At 45.3% G+C, this 20,093-nt stretch overlaps 1 protein-coding gene across 1 annotated transcript in view; it reads left to right on the forward strand.

The window, feature by feature from the left end:
* ARHGAP15 (Rho GTPase activating protein 15) overlaps nt 1-20,093 on the forward strand; it is a 509,635-nt gene that overhangs the window by 276,207 nt on the left and 213,335 nt on the right. The window contains exon 8 of the mRNA XM_056861406.1: nt 5,871-5,993. Coding sequence (XP_056717384.1) covers nt 5,871-5,993 — 123 coding nt within the window. The remainder of the gene's footprint in view (nt 1-5,870; nt 5,994-20,093) is intronic.

Genomic DNA, 20,093 nt, shown 5'->3' on the forward strand with positions numbered 1-20,093 from the left:
CCAGCTCCAGGTTGTGAAATTCCTGGAGATTTTGGGATAGAGTCTGGGGAAGGTGGTGTTTGGGGAGGGAAGGGACCTCCGCTGGATATAATGCCATATAGTCCACTCTCCAAAGCAGCCATTTTCTCCAGGGGGGCAGATCTGTGTTGTCTAGAGATCAGTTGTAATTCTGGAAGATCTCCAGGTCCCACCTGGAGGTTGGCAACCCCAAGGATGACAGCAACCACCGTGTGACTTGACACAACCCAATTTGCATGACTCAACTAGGCCTAGCTGCTTTCTACTGTTCACCTTATGAAAGCCTGTGTGGTGAAGCAGTTAGAGCAGGGGTCCCCAACATGGTGTCCATGGGCACTATGGCGCCCGCTGACACCTTTCCTGATGTCCACCAAGTGTCTTTAGAAAGGAGGCTGGGCCAAGTGGGGCTCTTGCCCAGCAAGGCTTGTGATTGAGTATTGGAGATTTGATTTATTTACTTCATTTATACCTCCACCTTTTTCCCACTGTGGAAAAAGGTGGAGATATAAATGAAATAAATAATAAATATAGCAGAAGATGGGAGGGAGATTAAAGGTAAGTTGGCAAATGGCTACGAACAAGAGAATTAGACAAGGAAAGAGGAGAGGATGTGGGGTTGCCAGGAGGGAGAGGAGAAATAATGTGCGGAGGGTGATACAGGGGAAAGTCTTGTGCCCCATCCACTAGTCCTTGAGGGTACCACACAACTGGGCCATAGTTTTCCTAGGTGGAGTTTGCTAAGGGGAGAGACAAAGCTGAAAATGGGGGCGCAGATAAAGGTAGGTTGGCTGTTGGTGAAAAGGAGAGAAGAAAGCAGGAAAAGGGGAGAGGCTATCTGGGCTTTCAAGGAAGGGAAAAGGAAATAGTGGGGGAGGGGGAAATGAGATGCCTTCACAAGTCCTTGTAGGTTCCCACTTGTCATGTTCTTAATTCTGATAGCAAGTGTCTTCTGGTTCACCTTTACTGTGATCCTAAATGGAGTTACAACCTTCTAAACGGATTCAAGAAAGAGATGGGCATAGCTCGTTTTAGGATTGCAGTGTTAATTCCAGTAGTTTCAAGGAAGAGTTGGCAATGTCCCTGTTGGTCTAAGTGCTACATTTTTGGCCAACACAAGTTTAATTGTTGTGTTCTAGAATCATGCAGTATTGTCCTATCACATATTCAATGTGATTCTGTCACAGATTTCTAAAATCTGGGATAGGCCAGATTTATCACTACACTCTAGTTAAACCTTACAAATATTTGCTTTTCTAATCTCTGTGATTGGTATACAAATGTATACCTTACCTTTCTAAATCCATTGAAGTCAATGGGTTTAGGAGGTTATAACTCAGTTTAAGATTGCTCCATTCGCAGATGTCTGTTGCCGAGAGGTCGGGATGCTAGCCAAAATAGTTACCTTCTCAGTCACCAAGGACTTTGAAGGAACCCTTTTCTAAAGTTGGAATTGTTAAATGGATGTGTGATATTGTACTTTGAACATGCCGTATTTGGGACAAATATGCAACTTTTATATTGATCTCAGCGTGAGGATGCCTGTAAATTAAGCTGTTATTAAGTAAATGACATCTGGTGGATATGAAGTGGTGAAAATGCTCAAGCAGAAGCTTTGAGCAAAGACCTATAGGCATGTCTCAGACAAAGTAAAGCACAACCAAGTCACATTGATTTTAATGGGAGATATACGTGTACTTTATTTTGATCCAGATTTGTCTGTATTTAAATATCTGTGGATATGTGAGCATATAGAAAGTGAAGCAAAGCACTGAAGACCTGCAGAACACAATACCTTTTTGTGTATTGTTTCTCTTTTTCAATGTGCCACCAAACTTATAGTCTCCAAAATGGTTATTTCTCTTTTTACAGTAGGGCTGAGTGCCTTTGAATTTTTGGAGACAACTGCCAAGGGTTGTTCCCATTTGAACCCAAGTGGTCAAAAATAGAACATGAACAAAAGAGCCAGCCATTAATTGAACACTAATCTCTGTATTCTATGATATATCATCCTAAGAATGCTATCCCTAAAATGTGAATTTTATTTTTTTCTCATAAGTGATGAATTATTGTCCCATGCTGTGAATGTTCCAGTAAAAGTGTCCTTTTATACATCCTTTGTGATTACTAGCTCACAGAAGTATGTGTGGGGTCAGTTCAGTGCTGTGGGAAAATGGAACAGTCCTCTTTTCAAATCAGTAGTGAAATCAGAAGCAAAGTATGCTCTGATTATCATAGGCATGTGTTTTAATGTTGCTTTCCTTAATTGGGTATCTTGTATTTATTTAAAATGAATAATCTGGCACATTGTTGTCCCTTGACAGCAGCAAAAATCAAAACTAGCTCCCAGCCCCAACTCTTTCTAGTTTGATCCTTAGTGTCAGAATTGTAATGTGAGCCACAATATTCCTGGATTTTCCTCTTGTTACACTAGATTGTTGAGCATGCCTTTGAGTGTACATCTTTTAATCATTTCATTTTTCTCTTATAAGATTCTCAAGATTCACCCCTTTAAAAGAATTATACTTCCCACAAGTCTCCAAGGAGCAGGAATAGTTATTAAACCAATTTTAAAAATGTGGTGTCAAAATGTTTGTATCTTCAAGCAGATCACATTCAGGAAGAATGTTTTGTATATCAATTCCTCCTCTAAAGGGCTTTCCATCCCAAGAGTATCCTGGAGGTATAGCATGGGAGTTTAACAAGTATAGAATTTAGCAATGCTTATTTTGTTTTTAAAAGTGCTGGTACTTGCCTGCCTGTAAATCCAGTCACACATCCCAGCTGTCAGTGGGCTCCTCCCTACCACTGGTCCATCAGCTGCCCAAGACACCTCCCCTTGCCACCTTCTCTCCTGAGGCCGGGCTCTGCCAGGGACCAGGCCAGTCACTCTTACATGGCTTGGCCCATCCTTTCCCAGGTCCTTCATACTTGCATGGTGCCTATTAACGACATCAGCAGGTGTGATGGGATACCAGATTGCCTAGCATGGGCAGTAGGGATGCCAGCCTCCAGGTGGAACCTGAGGATCCCTCGGAATTGCAGCTCATCTCCAGACTACAGAGAACGGTTTCCCTGGAGAAAATGGCTGCTTTGGAGAGTGGACTCTATGTAGGGCTGTTGAATTAAAAAAAATTCAGTATAGTTCGGATTCGGCCGAATTCAGCCCGTTTAGATTCGGGATATGCCGAAGTCCGAACTCCACCACTTCGGATCCGTTCAATTCGGCGGGATTTCAAAGTTCGGAAACAAATTCGGCCGAATAAAGCCATTAAAAACACAATCACGCCTTTCCGCGGCTCTGGGGGGGGGCATTTTTGGGGTTAGAGGTCCCAAACTTTCAGCAGAGCTTCAAAGGACGTTTATTGAAAGACTCCCAAAGTTTTGTAAAGATTGGGTCAGGGGGGGCTGAGATATGGGCCCTGAAAGGGGTCCCCCCACCCTTAATGTGCATCTCTCAGCAGAGCTTGCCGCCCACGCACAAAGCTCCCAGCCCCGACAACAGCTGAGACGTTTGCAAAGCAACTGCAAAACAACTGCAAAACAACACAACCTTGTTAAACAACACCTTTGCAACACACAACTGAAACCTCCCCCCTCAAACCAGGGAGCGAGAGACTCGAGGGGGAACACACACCCCAGGCAGAACCGACGAAAGCCCCCTTTGGCTTCCCCCCCACCCACAGAAACTGCTCCCTCCCCACACACACACAGACTCTGCTTCCCCCCCCCACACACACACATACACAGGAGAAAAATTATAGATTAAAGCCCCCAAAGGGGTCTTACTGTGGCTGTCTTCTGTTCCATCAAGAGGGGCTGGGGAGGACTTGTAATCCAAGATGATTCCAATTAGGCACGGGACGTTTTGCTCTGGAGAAGATGCACAGGATCGGCTGATCCATTCATCCCAATAGGGAAAAGGGGAAAGGGGAAAGCCCGTATCTCGGGACCCCCTGACCCAATGTTCACAAAACTTGGGGGGTATCTTAAGAACACTGTTCTGAAACTCCGCTCAAAGTTTGGGATCTGCACCCCCAAAAATGTGCCCCCTGCAGCCATGGAAAGAGAAAAGGGGGGGAGGCGATATTTCTGCCTCCACTGAACCCATCTTTACAAAACTTGGGTAGTATCTTAAGAATAAGTGTCTGAAGCTATGCTAAAAGTTTGGGGGCTATATCCCCAAAAAAGAGCCCCCTGCAGCCACATAAATGGAAAAAGGGGGAGGGAAAAGGGGGAGAGCCCATATCTCGAGACCCCCTGACCCAATGTTTACAAAACTTGGGGGGTATCTTAAGAACACTGGTCTGAAACTCCACTCAAAGTTTGGGGTCTGTACCCCCAAAAATGCGCCCCCTGCAGCCATGGAAAGAAAAAGGGGGGAGCCCATATCTCGAGACGCCCTGACCCAATGTTTACAAAACTTGGGGGGTATCTTAAGAAGCTTCATCTGAAGCTCCAGTGAAAGTTTTGTGTCTGTACCCCAAAAAATACGCCCCCTGCAGCCACAGAAAGGAGCAAATGTGCACAAGCACCCCCCCACACACACACGAGGATTTCTCTCTCTCTCTCTCCCTGGCCGGGCCGCACATCAGCTGATTCCTCCAGTACTCAATCCTGACTGATTGGCCAGAAGAAGACCCAGCTTGGCCACTGATTGGCCGGGGGAGGAGAATGCTGCTTACTGACGGTTATGCTGCTTACTGATGGCCGAATTTGCCGAATTTATTCGTGAACTCCCGAACTCGCTGAATTCGGCCCCCCCGGTTGCCCGCCAGTTTTGAGTTCGGTTCCTCCCGAACTAAAAACCACCGAATCGGGAAATTTGGCTGATTTTCAGTTCGGGCCGAACCGAATCAACAGCCCTAACTCTATGACTAGGGTTGCTAGGTCCCGCTTCACAAACGGTGGGAGGTTTTTGGGGTGGAGCCTGAGGAGGGGTTTGGGGAGGAGAAGGATTTCAATGCCATAGAGTCCAATGGCCAAAGCAGCCATTTTCTCCAGGCGAACTGATCTCTATCAGCTGGAGATCAGTTGTAATAGCAGGAGATCTCCAGCTAGTACCTGGAGGTTGACAACCCTGTCTATGACATTGTACAGCAATGAGGTCCCTGTCCTCCCTGAGGCTCCATCCCCAAATCTCCAGGAGTTTCCCATCCTGGAATTAGCAACCCTCCCCCCCCCCATCATCCACAGGCAGCCAGGAGGGACCTGGCAACCCTAGTGGGCGGGCACAGGCTTCAGGCCCACCTGCTGCCTGCCTAGGGTTGCCAGGTCCTTCTTCTCCACTGGTGGGAGATTTTTGGGGTGGAGCCTGATGAGGGCAGGATTTGGGGAGGGGAAGGACTTCAATGCCATAGAGTCCAATTGCCAAAGTGGCCATTTTTCTTTAGGTCAAACCCATTCGCATTGATCAGACCACCATCATTCATCACCATGTTTCTGTTGTGTTGCCATGCTTTTTATCATGGATATATGATACATTGCCTCACTTGGCAAAGAGTTTCTGACTTCTCCCATTATTGTAAGATTGTTCATTCCACAAATAAGTCTAAGAAGTAATAAATAACACGTTTTAATTTGCAAGTTTACTCGGTATGTGAACCTTTGAGATTCATTTAATATATACACACAAATATATTGATAGTTGTCCAATAACTTATGAGCTATGCTAATATAACTCCTACAACTCACAATGTTTATTCATAATAATATTAATCAGATTCTTTTTTGGATCATCCCACACATCAGACAGCTGGATACAAGACACAGTCACCATTTCCCACGGATTTTCCAGCAAAGCTTTCCATGTTAAAATGCAGCATTATTTACGGTTTTCCTTGGTTTCCTTTCAGTTTTCAGACTGAACTACAGCATTTCTGACATAACTGATAGAAACCGAGTTAAAAGCAGATTAAAGAAGTTTATCACTCGAAGACCTTCACTGAAATCTTTGCAAGAAAAGGGCCTCATTAAAGGTGTGTTGTCTCTTCCTTTTTTTAAAATCAATGTGTGAGTGTGCTTGTTTCCTTAAAACTGGCTGTATGTCTTACTGTTTTATATATACTTATGTCAGGCATCAGAATGTTGTTGTGGTGGTTTTTAAAAAGCTTAGGACATGCTCAGACCCCAAGTGGGTAAACCCACAGTCATCGGAAAGGACTGGCACAGTGCTCAATGAAGCACTCCCCCCACCCTACTGGCTTCAAGGAACGTGACAGCTATGCGAATGTTAAAATGGTAAGACATAGGACTACTTGTCTGTGGAACGGACAACAAGCCAGAAGGGAAGAAGGGTCTTAGTGTACCTACATTCAGTCCCTTCAACTGTGAGCGATTCTGCCCACGCATGGCTTGGTTATGCTTGTTGTTTAGTATAACGGCTGATTTGGAAGAATTCTTGTGACCAGGTTTTATATTTCAGCTTCATATTTGAAATGGTGAAAGATTACAGCCATGCAGTGAATGTCTGGCCTTTCGTTTTTTTTAAATAGTCAAGATAGTTTATTCACAGAATTGGAAAGGACAAGGACGAAATAGGGATGCCATTAATGTCCGTAGCAGACAACCGTATGTAAGCTAAGGTTAGTTTCAGACTACTTGGAAAGCTCTCTCTGAACCTCAAATGCCTACTGGACCAGTTTTTCACACCTACGTAAAACACTGGACACAATCTTGAAGAAGTCTCTGTGTCTAAACATCTTCTGTTTCCCCAAAGAGCAGTGCCCTCTCAGCCTAAACGGGCTTTGTCTTTTTGTTCCCTCACTTAAGTGAGCCAGCCCGCTATTGCTGAGGAAATCCTCAGAAAGCAGGATGACAGCCATTATGTGGAAGTGGGGTGATTCAAATGAACAGGGCATGCCCTAGGGTTGCCAACCTCCAGGTAATAGCTGGAGATCTCCTGCTATTACAACTGATCTCCAGCCGATAGCGATCAGATCACCTGGAGAAAATGGCCACTTTGGCAATTGGACTCTATGGCACTGAAGTCCCTCCCCTCACCAAACCCTGCCCTCCTCAGGCTCTGCTTCAAAAACCTCCCGCCGGTAGTGAAGAGGGACCTGGCAACCCTAACATGCCCACACATTTGGCAGGCTTAATATACGTTCAGGACATTGTACAAACAGAGGCTGTTCTTTTCTTAAGCCCTGGAATTTTCTGTACAATGGAAGATCCCTACTGGGTGGCACAAAGTGTTTCTAGCTCCTAGGGTGAGGGTGCAACCCCTGCTTGTATGGAGCTTCCTAGGAACTTTTGAACCCATGCATGATAAAACTGCTGAACTAGGACAACTGTGCTCAAAAAAAAAAAAATCCCTTACTATTATACTTCTATGGAAATGCCTGGATAACATCCGAAAGACTTGCAGTATTTAAGCAAGGTCAACTTTTATTTCATCTTCTAGATTTCTGCCTGCAAAATTCACCCAGCCATCAGTGAGTGAGCTAAAACCACAACTGCTCATGCAAATTAGGTAGTTAAAGGCTCTTTTGCACCAGCTGTGCACAGCCTTAGCATACTAGATGTTCTGGTTGTTTTCCAGCAATTTTGGACTAATGGAAAGGCCTCAACCGGTGCAAATTAGGGCAGCTCCATAGAGGAGGAAAATATGGCAGATTAAAGGAACAGAGTAAAGGTGGGGATTCATTTGCTTCCTGAATTTAACCAGTCCAATGAGACTGCGAATAGTGGTGCTGCATTGACCACTTACATTGGGATAATTGTGTACAATCCATTGGGATTTTATTAATATAATTATTTAATTAATGACAAGACATTTTGGTTCTCCTGAGGTACAGGAGCACACTGGCACACTGTGGCACACTGACTGCACTGGAGACAAATTTACACCAAGAGTACAAAACTGTTCTTGGCCAGCTTTCAAAAGTTGTGACATATGAATTTAAGGTCACAGAAATAGTGCAGAGTGATGACAGGGGTCTGCATCACTAAATCAAGGCTTTGCAGCTGCCTTATGATACTGCCTTATCCTGAATTAGGCAGTTGGTCTGTTACAGTCAATATAGACTATTCTGATGGGCAGTGGATCGCCAGGATCTCAGGCAGAGGTTTTTTCACATCACCCTTCTAAGTAGATACGTCAAGGACAGAATCTGGAACCTTCTGAGTGCAAAACAGATGTTCTACCATTAAGCCGTGGCTCCTCCACAAAAAAGAAAAAATGCACTGGATCATGAATCTGTAGTGTGTCTTGTATGGGTTGATCCAAAACCAGTTGAGGCTCAGCTGTAATTTATTCACTTTGTTTCTCAACTTTTTTTAGTTTAAAAAAGTGTAGCTGATGGATCTCCTTTGGTTTTACATAGGGATCAGATGTGATATTAACTAATAAATCCAGGTTCTTTAACATAACTTGAATCCATCCTTTAATGTGTCTCCGAAGGAAAGACAGATGCATCTGTTTTCAGAAAGACCTGCCTTAAAACCTGATTTACCAGCGTAATCTGGTTCTTGGGGTGGGGGGGATCTTGCATGTTCCATGCTCTGCCTTGCTCTGCCATGGCATTTCTGCTATTTTTAGCATTGGTTTTTTTGTAGCAATGGAATGTGTTGCAGAGAAAAAAGCATGTTAGTTTCCTACCATGAAGTTTCATTAGGATTATGTTTTGACCATGCAAATGAGTTAAGATTCGTTAGCAGAGCTTAATTCCAATCTCCAGTAAGTCTATGTGAAATGCTCATTTGATAAGGTTCCTTCATTGTCTTCAGTAGAGTTTATCCCTTAATCTGGCAAATTTTTATGAAAATGCAGTTGCACTGCGTACAGTGACAGGGAGCACTTTTAAATGTTAATTTTGTTAAGGATTGCATTAAAACATTTTTTAAAGTAGCAAAAATGGAACGAGACAGATTAAATATAAAAGAGTTGGCCAAATTTCTTGTCCTAGAAAGCAATCTATTTAATTTTTTATACGTGGGTTTAAGTGTTTCAGAAATTGTTTATTTCCTCTTTCTCTCTGGTGGTAAAACAGAAAAGAGCAGGCTGAAAGAAGGAATGTTTATACCTCTGTGTGAATGCATTGCTCATATCCTGTAGTATTTTTGCCTTTTTTGTTTGTTTTCAGAGGGTATTGTCTCTGTCGATTAGGACTGTTTTGACTGCCTTGGCAATTTTATAGAACTGAAAGGGGCAAAAAGATCTCAAAAGCGAGAGTTAATTTTTTTAAAATTTACTTACTTACAGTATAAATTCCTTGCTGAGATTCGAGGTAGATTGCAAAAATTAGCAGTACAATAGGAACAGTGTAAGACATAAGATTGGGTTACAAAGCGAGAAAACACTGCAATTAAAACAGCATAAGGACCTGACATAAGAAATGCAAAAACTAGATTAGGGAATTTCCAAGCAATGCACTAAAAGAATAAATTCATACAATAAACAGTGCCTTTACCCAAAGTCCTTGTCTCTCTGTAAAAGCATCCTTCTGAACAATTCCATCTATATATCTAATAGTAATGTGTGTCGTCCCCCACTGATCCTAAAACCCCAGACAACAGGGCCACCCAGACATAGGGTTCTACAAACTTCGGAGAAACAGAAAGTTTGCAGGATAATGTATTTTATGTTTGTTTGTTTTTAATTATGGGAGGGGTTAAAAAACTTCCCCAAATGGTAACAACATCTATATGTGTTCTTACATTACAGAAATAGTTGGGGTGTTCTAGTGAGTTTTCATATCCACTCAAAAGCCCCCACAAAAATATGGTGGCAGTGGCAACCAGGAGCATACATGAAGGGGAAGCTTGATCTTGGGCTTGCTTCTTTGGCTTGTTTACTTCTCCCCACTCTTCTATGGCAGACAGACAAAGGGAAAGGAAGACAGTATAGGTAGGCAAGCGGTATAAGTAGGCAAACTTAAAGAGTTCCGCAGGGCCTGCAAGAAGAGCTGTTCCACCAGGTTGAGGCCAGGTGTGTGTGTGTGTGTGTGTTAAGTGCCGTCAAGTCGCTTCCGACTCATGGCGACCCTATGAATGAAAATCCTCCAGAATGTCCTATCTTTGACAGCCTCGCTCAGATCTTGCAAATTGAGGGCTGTGGCTTCCTTTATTGAGCAAATCCACCTCTTGTTGGTCTTCCTCTTTTCCTGCTGCCCTCAACTTTTCCTAGCATGACTGTCTTTTCCAGTGACTCTTGTCGTCTCATGACGTCCATGAGATACACACAGTTTTATGTCATACATACAGTATACACGTCATACAGATCAGGCTTATGCACTTTGGACATGGGTCCACTGGAAGATTTTCAACTTGTGCTAGGGTTTTCATGAAAGTGTGAAAAAACCGCTCCATAAGACGTACTTTTTTCCTCCTCAAAAGTGAAGGGAAATGTCTGTGCGTCTTATGGAGCGAATGTGTGTGAATCCACCCCTGGGGAGAAGGGCAAAGCTGCCGAGAGGCCCTGGGAGCCACGGCTGACCCCCGGCCGCGACAGCCCAGCGCAGAGCCTGCGCCCCTGGGAGCTGGCTAGGAAGCCGCTAGCCAGCTGGGGGGCGGGAGGCCCCTCCAAGCAGCCACCCAGTGCAGCGGGAGCCCAGGGAGAAGCCCACGTGCCCCGGGAGCCGGCTTTAAAGCTGCCAGCCAGCTGGGGGGCGGGAGGCCCCTCCCAGCCGCCCAGCGCAGCAGCAGTGGGCAGTGGAGCCAGGCCACCCCGGGAGCTGGCTGGGACGCTGATAGCCAGCTGGGGGGCCAGAGGCCCCTCCCAGCCGCCCAGCGCAGCCTCGGGACTGGGAAGTGCTGGGGGAGGTTAAAGTCCTCCGCGTTGCCATCCCAAGCAGCGCAGAGCACTTTCAAGACCGCCCCGCCCGGCTTCTAGGGACTCCCTGGAAGCCCGGTGGGGGGGGTCTTTAAACTCCTCCGCACTGCCATCCTAGGCAGCGCAGAGCACTTTCAAGACCCCCCCCGCCTTTTCCCGCCTTTAAGACCGCCCTGCCCAGTTTCCTTGGAGTCCCAGGAAACTCGGCGGGGCGGTCTTTAAACTGCTCCGTGCTGCCTGGGGAGTCCCTGGAAGCCGGGCGGGGAGGTCTTGAAAGTGCTCTGTGCTGCCTGGGATGGCAGCGCGGAGGAGTTTAAAGACCCCCCCCCACTGAGCTTCCAGGGAGTGCCTAGAAGCCGGGCGGGGGGGGTCTTGAAAGTGCTCTGCACTGCCTGGGATGGCAGCACGGAGGAGTTTAAAGACCCCTCCCCCCCGCCGGGCTTCCAGGGGCAGTACACCATTTGATTCAGAATATATTTTTTCTTGTTTTCGTCCTCTAAAAACTAGGTGCATCTTATGGTCAGGTGCATCTTATGGAGCGAAAAATACGGTAGTTGTCAGGTAGCAAACCATAGACAAGATTGCTCCTGAATAAGTTCCATTGATTTCAGATAAAAGGGTTTGTTTGTTTATTGCTTCATTAATAGCCTGCCTTTAGTCTCCTCAAGCTGCCTAATAACATAAAATCATAAAATATTAACATTTCCACAAAATCCTAAAAACCAGACAGCAAAATGACTCAGACGCCACAGCAGTTGTTGGTTGGGTCATAATTATTTTCAAGTTTTTTTTATTTTATTTTTTAATGACAGTAACAATTTAACAGATAGAGTGTCAGCTGGAAAATAGTAGCTTCACAGATTTATTACTATTATTTAAAAAGTAGCTGTGTGAAATGACTTAGACAATGTAATTTGATTCAGGTAGGTGGAGGACATTCATTTTCTTTTTCTTAAAATATTTATATACCGCTTTCCTGCCATGCACTCAGAATGGTTTGACATACCGCAAGGGTCCTAATGTTTTGAGGGTGAAAATGATGGTACATGATAATCTGTATACTAATAGCAAAGTTGGCCAAATCTGAGGATACTTAAATCAGGTGACTGGAGCTGTGAATGGGCAAGACCGATCTTTCTACAAACCTAAAAAGGGCCCCCAGGTTTTCAGAAAAATGTTAAATCTAAAAATAACAACATTGGGGGGTTTAAAAACCCTGAAAATGGAAAGAGTGCCTGTAGCTTTTATGTATGTATGTGCCCTGACCTGGATGGCCCAGACTAGCCTGATCTTGTCAGATCTCAGAAGCTAAGCAGGGTCAGCCCTGGTTAGTATTTGGATGGGAGACCACCAAGGAAGTCCGGGGCTGCTGTGCAGAGGAAGGCACTGGCAAACCACCTCTGTTAGTCTCCTGCCTTGAAAACCCCATAAGGGGTCGCCTTAAGTTGGCTGTGACTTGATGGCACTTTACACACACATACATGTATGTATGTATGTATGTATGTATGTATGTATGTATGTATTTATTTATTTATTTATTTATTGGCTTTATATCCCAGCCAAAGCCGGGCTCAGGGCAGGTCACATCAGCAATATATCATAAAATACAATAAAACATCAATTTCATACAATATTAATATAAAACCAGCAGTTCTCAGTTAAAATCAATTACAAACAAAATCAGAAACAAATCAGAAACAGATGGCGCTCAGATCTGCACGCAAATCTGCACCTTTTATCCTAGTGCTACCCTTTGTGCCCAGCCATGGAGGAAGGAGTGCAGCCATTGAAGGGCTGTGCCCCAAATCCCCACATCAGCAAGACGGCGGTCCAAAAGATCCTAGTCGACCATGTCAAAGACTGCCAAAAGATCAAATAAGATGAGCAGCCCCGGCCCACCTCGATCCAGCTGTTGGCGAAGATCGTCTGTGAGGGCGACCTGCACAGTCTCTGTCCCATGACCAGGGCGGAAGCCAGACTGGAATTGGTCCAAGACCGATGTGTCCTTCAAGAATGCCTGGAGCTGTTCAGCTGCCACTCTCTCAACTACCTTATTCAGGGAAGATAGATTAGACACTGGGTGGTGGTTGGCCAGATCACTAGGATCTAAAAGATCACTTGGTTTTTTTTTAAAGAGCGGATGCACCACTGCCTCTTTCAACCCCCCTGGGAAGACACCCATACCAAAGGACAGGTTTATGATCTCTGCCAGGGGGGCTTCAACCACATCCTCACTGGCCTTAACCAGCCAAGATGGGCACGGATCCAAGAGACAACTGGTGGAGAATAATGTAAGCTGTTTTGGTCCCCACTGTGGAGAAAAATGGGGCATAAATGGAGTAAATAAATAATAAATATAGCTGAAGATGGGAGGCAGATAAAAGGTAGGCTGGTGAATGGCTGAGAAGGAGAGAATGAGGCAGGGAAAGGGAAGAGGGCATTGTAAGGCTGTTGAAATTTTTTTGGTAAAGTTTGGCTTGGGCAAAATTCGGCCCTTTTAAATTCGGGACGTGCCGAAGTCCGAACTCCCCCGCTTCAGATCCACGAAATTTGGCACGAGATCCGAAGTTCGGGGGAAAATTCATCCGGGTCTTAGAAGTGCTGGGCGCCTCCTGCCCAGGTGGCACCCACCACTTCAAACTGAGAGTCGGGAAGGGGGTGGGAGTCTTTAAAGAGCCCCCCACGGGCCTTCATGGGGCTTCCATGAAGGCGTGCGGGGGGGCTTTTTAAACAGCTGGAAGGCGCAGATCTGTTTGAAGCGCCCCCCGCGCACCTTCAGGGAAGCCCCATGAAGGCGCGTGGGGGGGGGGAGACAGATCTGCGCCTCCCAGCTAGAAGGCGCAAATCTGTTTAAAGTGCTCCCCGCGCGCATTCAGGGAAGCCCCGTGAAGGCGCGGGGAGGAACAGATCTGCGCCTCCCAGCTGGAAGGCGCAGATCTGTTTAAAGCGCCCCCTGCCTGGCTTCAGGGAAGCCCCGTGAAGGCGCGCGGGGGGGGGGGAACAGATCTGTGCCTCCCAGCTGGAAGGTGCAGATCTGTTTAAAGTGCCTTGCTGGAAGGCAAGAGTCCCTGAAGCCTAAGTGGGGAGTTTAAAGACCCCCCGCCCGGTTTCCCGGGAGTCCTGGGAAAGTGGGCGGTGGGTCTTTAAAGGCGAGAAAAGGCAGGTTCGGGAACGCTGAACCTGTCGTTTTCCCACCTTTTTTCAGTTTGGTTCCATCCGAACTGAAAACCCCCGAATTGCAGAAAATTCTGCTGTTTTTTCGGTTCGGACGAACTGAATCGACAGCTCTAGGACATTGGGGTTGCCAGGATGAGGGAAAGAGAAAATAGTGTGGGGAGGGAGATACAGGGGAAAGAGATGTGACCCCCACAAGTCCTTGAGGGTTTCTTACCATGCAAGTAGACCTGGCCCAGGTGTTACGCCAAGCACAGAGAGTCTCCTTTATTTGGGGAAATTAGCTGGAAACTAAATAGCGCTTTGCAAGAGGCTGGCGTGGGGATCTTTCTAAACCAATTCTGCCCCTAGGTGAGCAAGCCAAAATGGAGAGCAACCCAATAATGAGGAGGCCTTTATGAATTTTAAGGGTTTTATTAAAAGTAATCAAATAGGGTTACAACACACACACACACACAATTAATTCCCAACACACAGAGAGCTAAGAAAGTAGAGATTCTGAGATTCCCAAGCAGTTCATAGTCACCTTTCCTGCAGAGCGAGGTTCCAGAGTAGCAGCTGCATGAGGGAAGGGGGAAAAGGATTACACGCCAGGTGTAGGACTCACATCTTGTGTTCTGGATCCAAAATGAGAAGGCACTGACATGTGTCAGGTCTCTCTGTTTTATAGTCAAATTCTGCCCTTGGGGCAGACTGACTCACAGGGCATGTGAGCAGTGGGGCACAAAGGTAAGATTGCTTCCTAATTGGAGAAAGATTGAGTGGTGAAAAGGTGGGAGCCAGGGTGATCGGAATATGAGGGGATTATTGATGACTGTCAATCACTTAGTGATTGTGTTATTGACAGCCGGCAGGAACTGGGAGCAGGGAGGGGAAGGAGAAGATGGGATTAGCTTGCCCTGAGAAGGAATTTAAGGTGTGGAATTGGAAAACGCTATTGTTCTGAGTCTGAAATCGTCAGGCAGATCTTGATATGCTGGCCGTTTCTTTGGTTATTCAAAAGGTGTCCAGGAACGCAGCTGTTCCAGGGGCAAGTCTCTGGCAGAGAGCTCAGGAGCAGATTTTGGAGTTCTCTGTTCTGCTCTGCATTCAGATCCAAGATGGAGTTCAGGTCCCCTTCCCTTCTCCGGGTCCAGGTGCTGTGTGCCATTCGCAGGTCCCTGCTGGCTCCGTACAGCGATGTCCGGTGGGGTGTCTGGGGTGCTCCTGTGTCTTGGAGTGTGGTGCTGTCTCCATGCCTCCCCTGCCATTCAGCAATAGTCACAATGTACAGACATGAGAGTCCAAGGGTGTCCATATTACAGGGGGTATAGAAGGGTATCGTTACACAGGTTCAGCTCCACACAACTGGGCCATAGTTTTCCTAGGTAGAGGCGGTTGAGTTGGGAGAGGGAAAGCTTAAGGCAGGGGGCAGATAAAGATTCAGTTGACTGTTGGATGGCAAGGAGATAAGATTGGCAACTCCGGGTTAGGAAATATCTCAGCCTAACCTACTTCTCACAGTTATTGCAAGGATAAAATGGGATCACCTGTGTGCACTGCCCATAAGTCCTTGAAGATTTATTTATTAAAGTATTTATATCCTACCTTCCTGTTGGATCAAAGCTGCTTACATAGCTACTACATATTACAGATAAAACCCAAATAAATGAATTTATACATATTAGTTTTTGTGCCGTTTTCAGCCAGATAAAACCAGTAGCTTACATAAACTGCAGTATCGCTGGGATCCATTTAATGTGGTTTATAACAGTAAACTTTGCTTTGAAGTTGATGGGCTTCTTGAAGTTGGATGGGCCATTCACTGCCACAATAATCGTACTATTATACGCCTCAGAACTTCAGAACGACTATCTCATGCTCCCCTCATGTCTCCTTTTATATCCGCATACAAAGATGTCATGTCCGCTCCTACCTCAAACGGTTGGTTTTTTATGAGCATATATCAGCAGTGCGTAACATGAACTGTGTTGCTGAACGCATTTTGAATATATCGCTCGTCTTAAAAATGGTTGTTGGTGCGTGTGTTTTTTTTCATACAACTGTATTGACTAACTGTCGGTGTTTGATGTATGGTTTACCAGCCTGATGTAGACTTATGGTTAGAGCTTAACTTGTTAGTTCTGCTTTTGCAGCCAATTCAGAACAACTACAGATGCCTCAAGATATTAAAATTGACTGCTCAAATGGACTCCGTGTGGGAGTTTCATTGGTTTTAAATTGATAACAGCTGAAGGAGTGAATGATTAAAGCTGTATAAGGGCATAGAATGCAGCTCTATTTTTTCCCCTTTTCCTCTTCTTTTTTTTTTTATTAACAACTTCTCGTGAACAGCTTTTTGTATGGGAATTTTCTTTACTATAATAAATACATTTCATTACTTGAATTTTTTTCAAATGATGAACAAGTACATTTCTGAAGCCTATTGTGGGAGCGATTCCTGAGAAACTGGAATAAACTTTGAGGGGATGAGGCGGGTTTGTATTCAGGAGGGAGCATTTAAAGTTAAGTAGCATTCCATAAGGTGGTAATTGTGTCTATTTCCCAGACATTTGAGCTAAATAAGCTGGATAGAAAACATAAACTGTCATAGCAAGAGGTTTGCAGTGTTGTGTACATCTTCTCCCACCACCACTACCCCTTCCTCTGTTACAAAAAAAAGTGGCATTCTAAAGAGCCTTTTTGCTCATAAATCAAACAAGGCCCCTTTGCTTTCTATATTCTCTTGGGAGCGTTATTGTTTTCATTATCTGAAAAGATGTTCTTGTTGCTTCCTTGTCATAGTAAGCTTCCAACATTTATACATAGAACAGAGAAATGTTTTTAAAGAGCTAATCTTGATGTTTCTAAAGCTGGGAAGAAAAACGTGACGGGTGCAGGCTTCTAACACATCACTCACATTTGTAAAGATGAGCAACTGGTAACCTGCAAGCTGCATCTAGTCCCTTCTTGAAGGCAGCTTCTCTGGACCACACTGACCCAAACAACTACCACCCAGTGGGCGAGGTGGCTATGCCATTTCAGGTAGTTTTGGAGGAGGCAGATTATCTAGACCCATTTCACCCTGGGGTTTGGGATGGAAACAGCATTGGTCACCCTGACTGATGATCTTCATTTGAGAGAGTGTCAGGCCACTTGTGTCCCTGTTGACTCTCCTGAACCTCTCGGCAGCATGCGATAAAGTCAACCATGGTATCCATCTGGAGAGGCTGGCTGAGTTTGGTGTAGGGGTACTGTGCTTCAGTGGTTACAATCCTACTTGACAGGCTACTCCAGAAGGTGGTGCTGGGGATCTGCTCCTCAGCCCTGTGACATTTATGCTGTGGGTTCCCACAGGGTTCTATCTGGGAGAGATCAAAAGGGGATTTGGAGTAAAGGTGTCACCAAAACATGGATGATACCCAGCTTTATTTCTTCATAATAGTTGTGTCAAGTGGGTCTGTAGAAGTCCTCATCAGGTGCCTGGAGATGTTAATGGCACCTGAGATTCCATCCAGACAAGACTGAGATGTTGCTGGTCAGTGATACAACTGCTTAGGGACTGTGGAGTCAGGCTGACCTGAAAGGAATTGCACTCTCACTGAAGGAGAGGTTCATACATTGGGGATGCTGCTGGATCCTGTCTCCTCCATGGCTTGTGTGATGGACAAGGGATTTATCTGCAGCAAACCAAAAGTAACCAAGAGTGGGCAGAGCCAGAAAGCTGACACTCTGAAAGACAGAAACTATTCTGAGTTTGGTAGCAAGTCGGGGAAGAAGCTGTGAAAGGTTCTAAGCTGGTGAACCTGCGTGACAGGCAGCAGTGAACAACTCCATGAACCTATGGGTTCTGTATAGTCTAAACTAGTAGTACACACAACCTGTGGAGTGACAGGATTGAGAACGGGATGAAAAAGGGCCCTTTCTTAGGTCACAAAGGGGAATTAGTCTCTGGGGCAGAGCTATTCCAGTTGCTGGGTGGTGTGGAGGATTACTGCCACTGGTGTGGGGTAGTCAGTGAGAACTGGAAGAGGGAATTTGGAAATTCCCCGTATTTCTGGAAGTTCTCTGGGGAATAAGAGATTCAAAGTCTCTTCATTCCTGTTAGCTAGGATGGGAACAGAGTCTGTGAAACTGAATCTGTGAGAGTGCTGAGGAACAGAACTAAGCTTGAAAACCAAGAACTGAAGGAACTTAACTTGTGAAAACATCTAAGCTAAAGACAACTTGAGTAACATTTGAACTAAGCTATCTCTCTGAAGGAATCTAGTGTACATATATGTGATTTAGAGTTTTTCCCTCCAATTCAGCCTTTCCCCCAAAAATCCATCTTGTGAATACTGTTCAAAAAGTTTCCCTGTTTGTTAATGTTAAGAAGCCTCTTGTGTCAAATTTCTCTCTGAGGTAAAATAAGGTGTGGGACTGGAGAAGGAGAAAAATAATCTCACAAATACACTCAGGCTAATGTTTTCCCTCAGCATATATAGGCTGAGAGAGTGGGTACTAAAGAGCGTAAAAGGGGGGGGTGTCAGAGCATGTATTGCTTTTTACCAGTTTTGGCTGATACTCTAGCTACAGTCATTCCTCAAAATGCATGATCTGGCAGCAGTAATTCATGTTCTGATCATATTCAGATTGGATTATTATTGTGTCCTTAATGTGAAGCTGCCATTGAAAATGGTCCAAAAACTTCAGTTGGTCCAAAATGCAGTCGCCAGGCTACTGTCATGGGTGGGATATGGGGATCGTATCACTCTGGTGTTGAAAGATCTGTGCTGGCTGCCCAGTTATTTTTGGGCACAATTTAAAGTGCTAGTTCTTACTTTTAAAGCCTTAAATGGCTTCAGTTTAGGGATCACTTCCTCCCTTATGATCCAGCATTAAATGTTTAATGTTTCTATTAGTTAAAATCTGCCTCACAAGCCCTGCTATCTATGACTTCACCTTCAGAGGTGTGGTGGGCAGCAACCACAAAATGGCTGCTGCAGCTTACCTTCACACCGTAAAGGTTCTTGTGTTGTGGTGGCAGCTGCCGCCAAAGCAATGGTTTTAAAATCTACACAGCCAATCAAATCTCAAAGGCTGATCAGAAGCCTTCCTGGGCAAAAGCCCCACTTGGCCCCACCCACTTTCTAAAAACACTTGTCAGGAACCAGGAAAGGTGATGGTGGGTGCCATGGCACCCATGGGCCCATGTTGGGGAACTCTGCTCTAACGAGTAGCCCATTAAGGCTACTTGCATATGTGCAACCCCATCCTGGCTCAAAATCTGAGGCAGCTATTGCCCCATGGTAAGCTGCAGTACTGCAGTCAAAGCTCTGCTCACGACCTAAGTTCAATCCCGACAGAAGTCAGTTTCAGGTAGCCGCCTCAAGGTTGACAAAGCCTTCCATCCTTCCGAGATCAGTAAAATGAGTACAAAGCTTGCTGGGGGTAAATGTAGGTGACTGGGGAAGGCACTGGCAAACCACCCCATAAACACACTCTGCCTAGTAAATGTTGGGATGTGACATCACCCCATGGGTCAGGAATGATCCGGTGCTTGCACAGGGGACTACCTTTACCTTTATTGCAGCTATGCCTCACCTTTCTTCACCTTAAAAAACCCCGTGGCAATCTGTGCTAAGCCTCACCCACTTTGCCTTGTGCTTTTTAGTAGCTGGGTTCAGCTTATCCTGTTCAGTACTCCAAATCCCTCTGGCAATAGTGGCTAATAAGCAACAGGCTTGGTTGAATGCCGTTCTTTCATCATTAAATGCCTCAGAGTACTTACCACATTTTCGTATCCACATTAAAGAATCTGCACAGTTCTTGTCAGCCTAATTAGGGCTTTACCAGTCTTATGACTAGACCTTTTCAACTAAACCACCCCAGGTGTGAAGCAGTATAAAGCAGGCAAAAAAAGGAGTCCTGCCCCAGCTAGTTTAATGGAACCCAAACTAACTGCTGCTCAGCCCCTGCAAGTAACTAGCTAATCCCCATATTGCCTGTCCCTGGAATAGGAGGATGGGGAAACACCTAGCAAAAAACTGACTGTAAGAGGTGGAGATTCTTTAAGTAATGGCTTTTTCCTTTCCTGTCCATTGGCTGTGGCACACAAGGTATCCAAGGAGACAAGTATTCCCATACAATATGCCTGTCCTCCATTTTT

This window comes from Euleptes europaea, chromosome 15, assembly GCF_029931775.1.
Source record: "Euleptes europaea isolate rEulEur1 chromosome 15, rEulEur1.hap1, whole genome shotgun sequence".
Taxonomy (NCBI): domain Eukaryota; kingdom Metazoa; phylum Chordata; class Lepidosauria; order Squamata; family Sphaerodactylidae; genus Euleptes; species Euleptes europaea.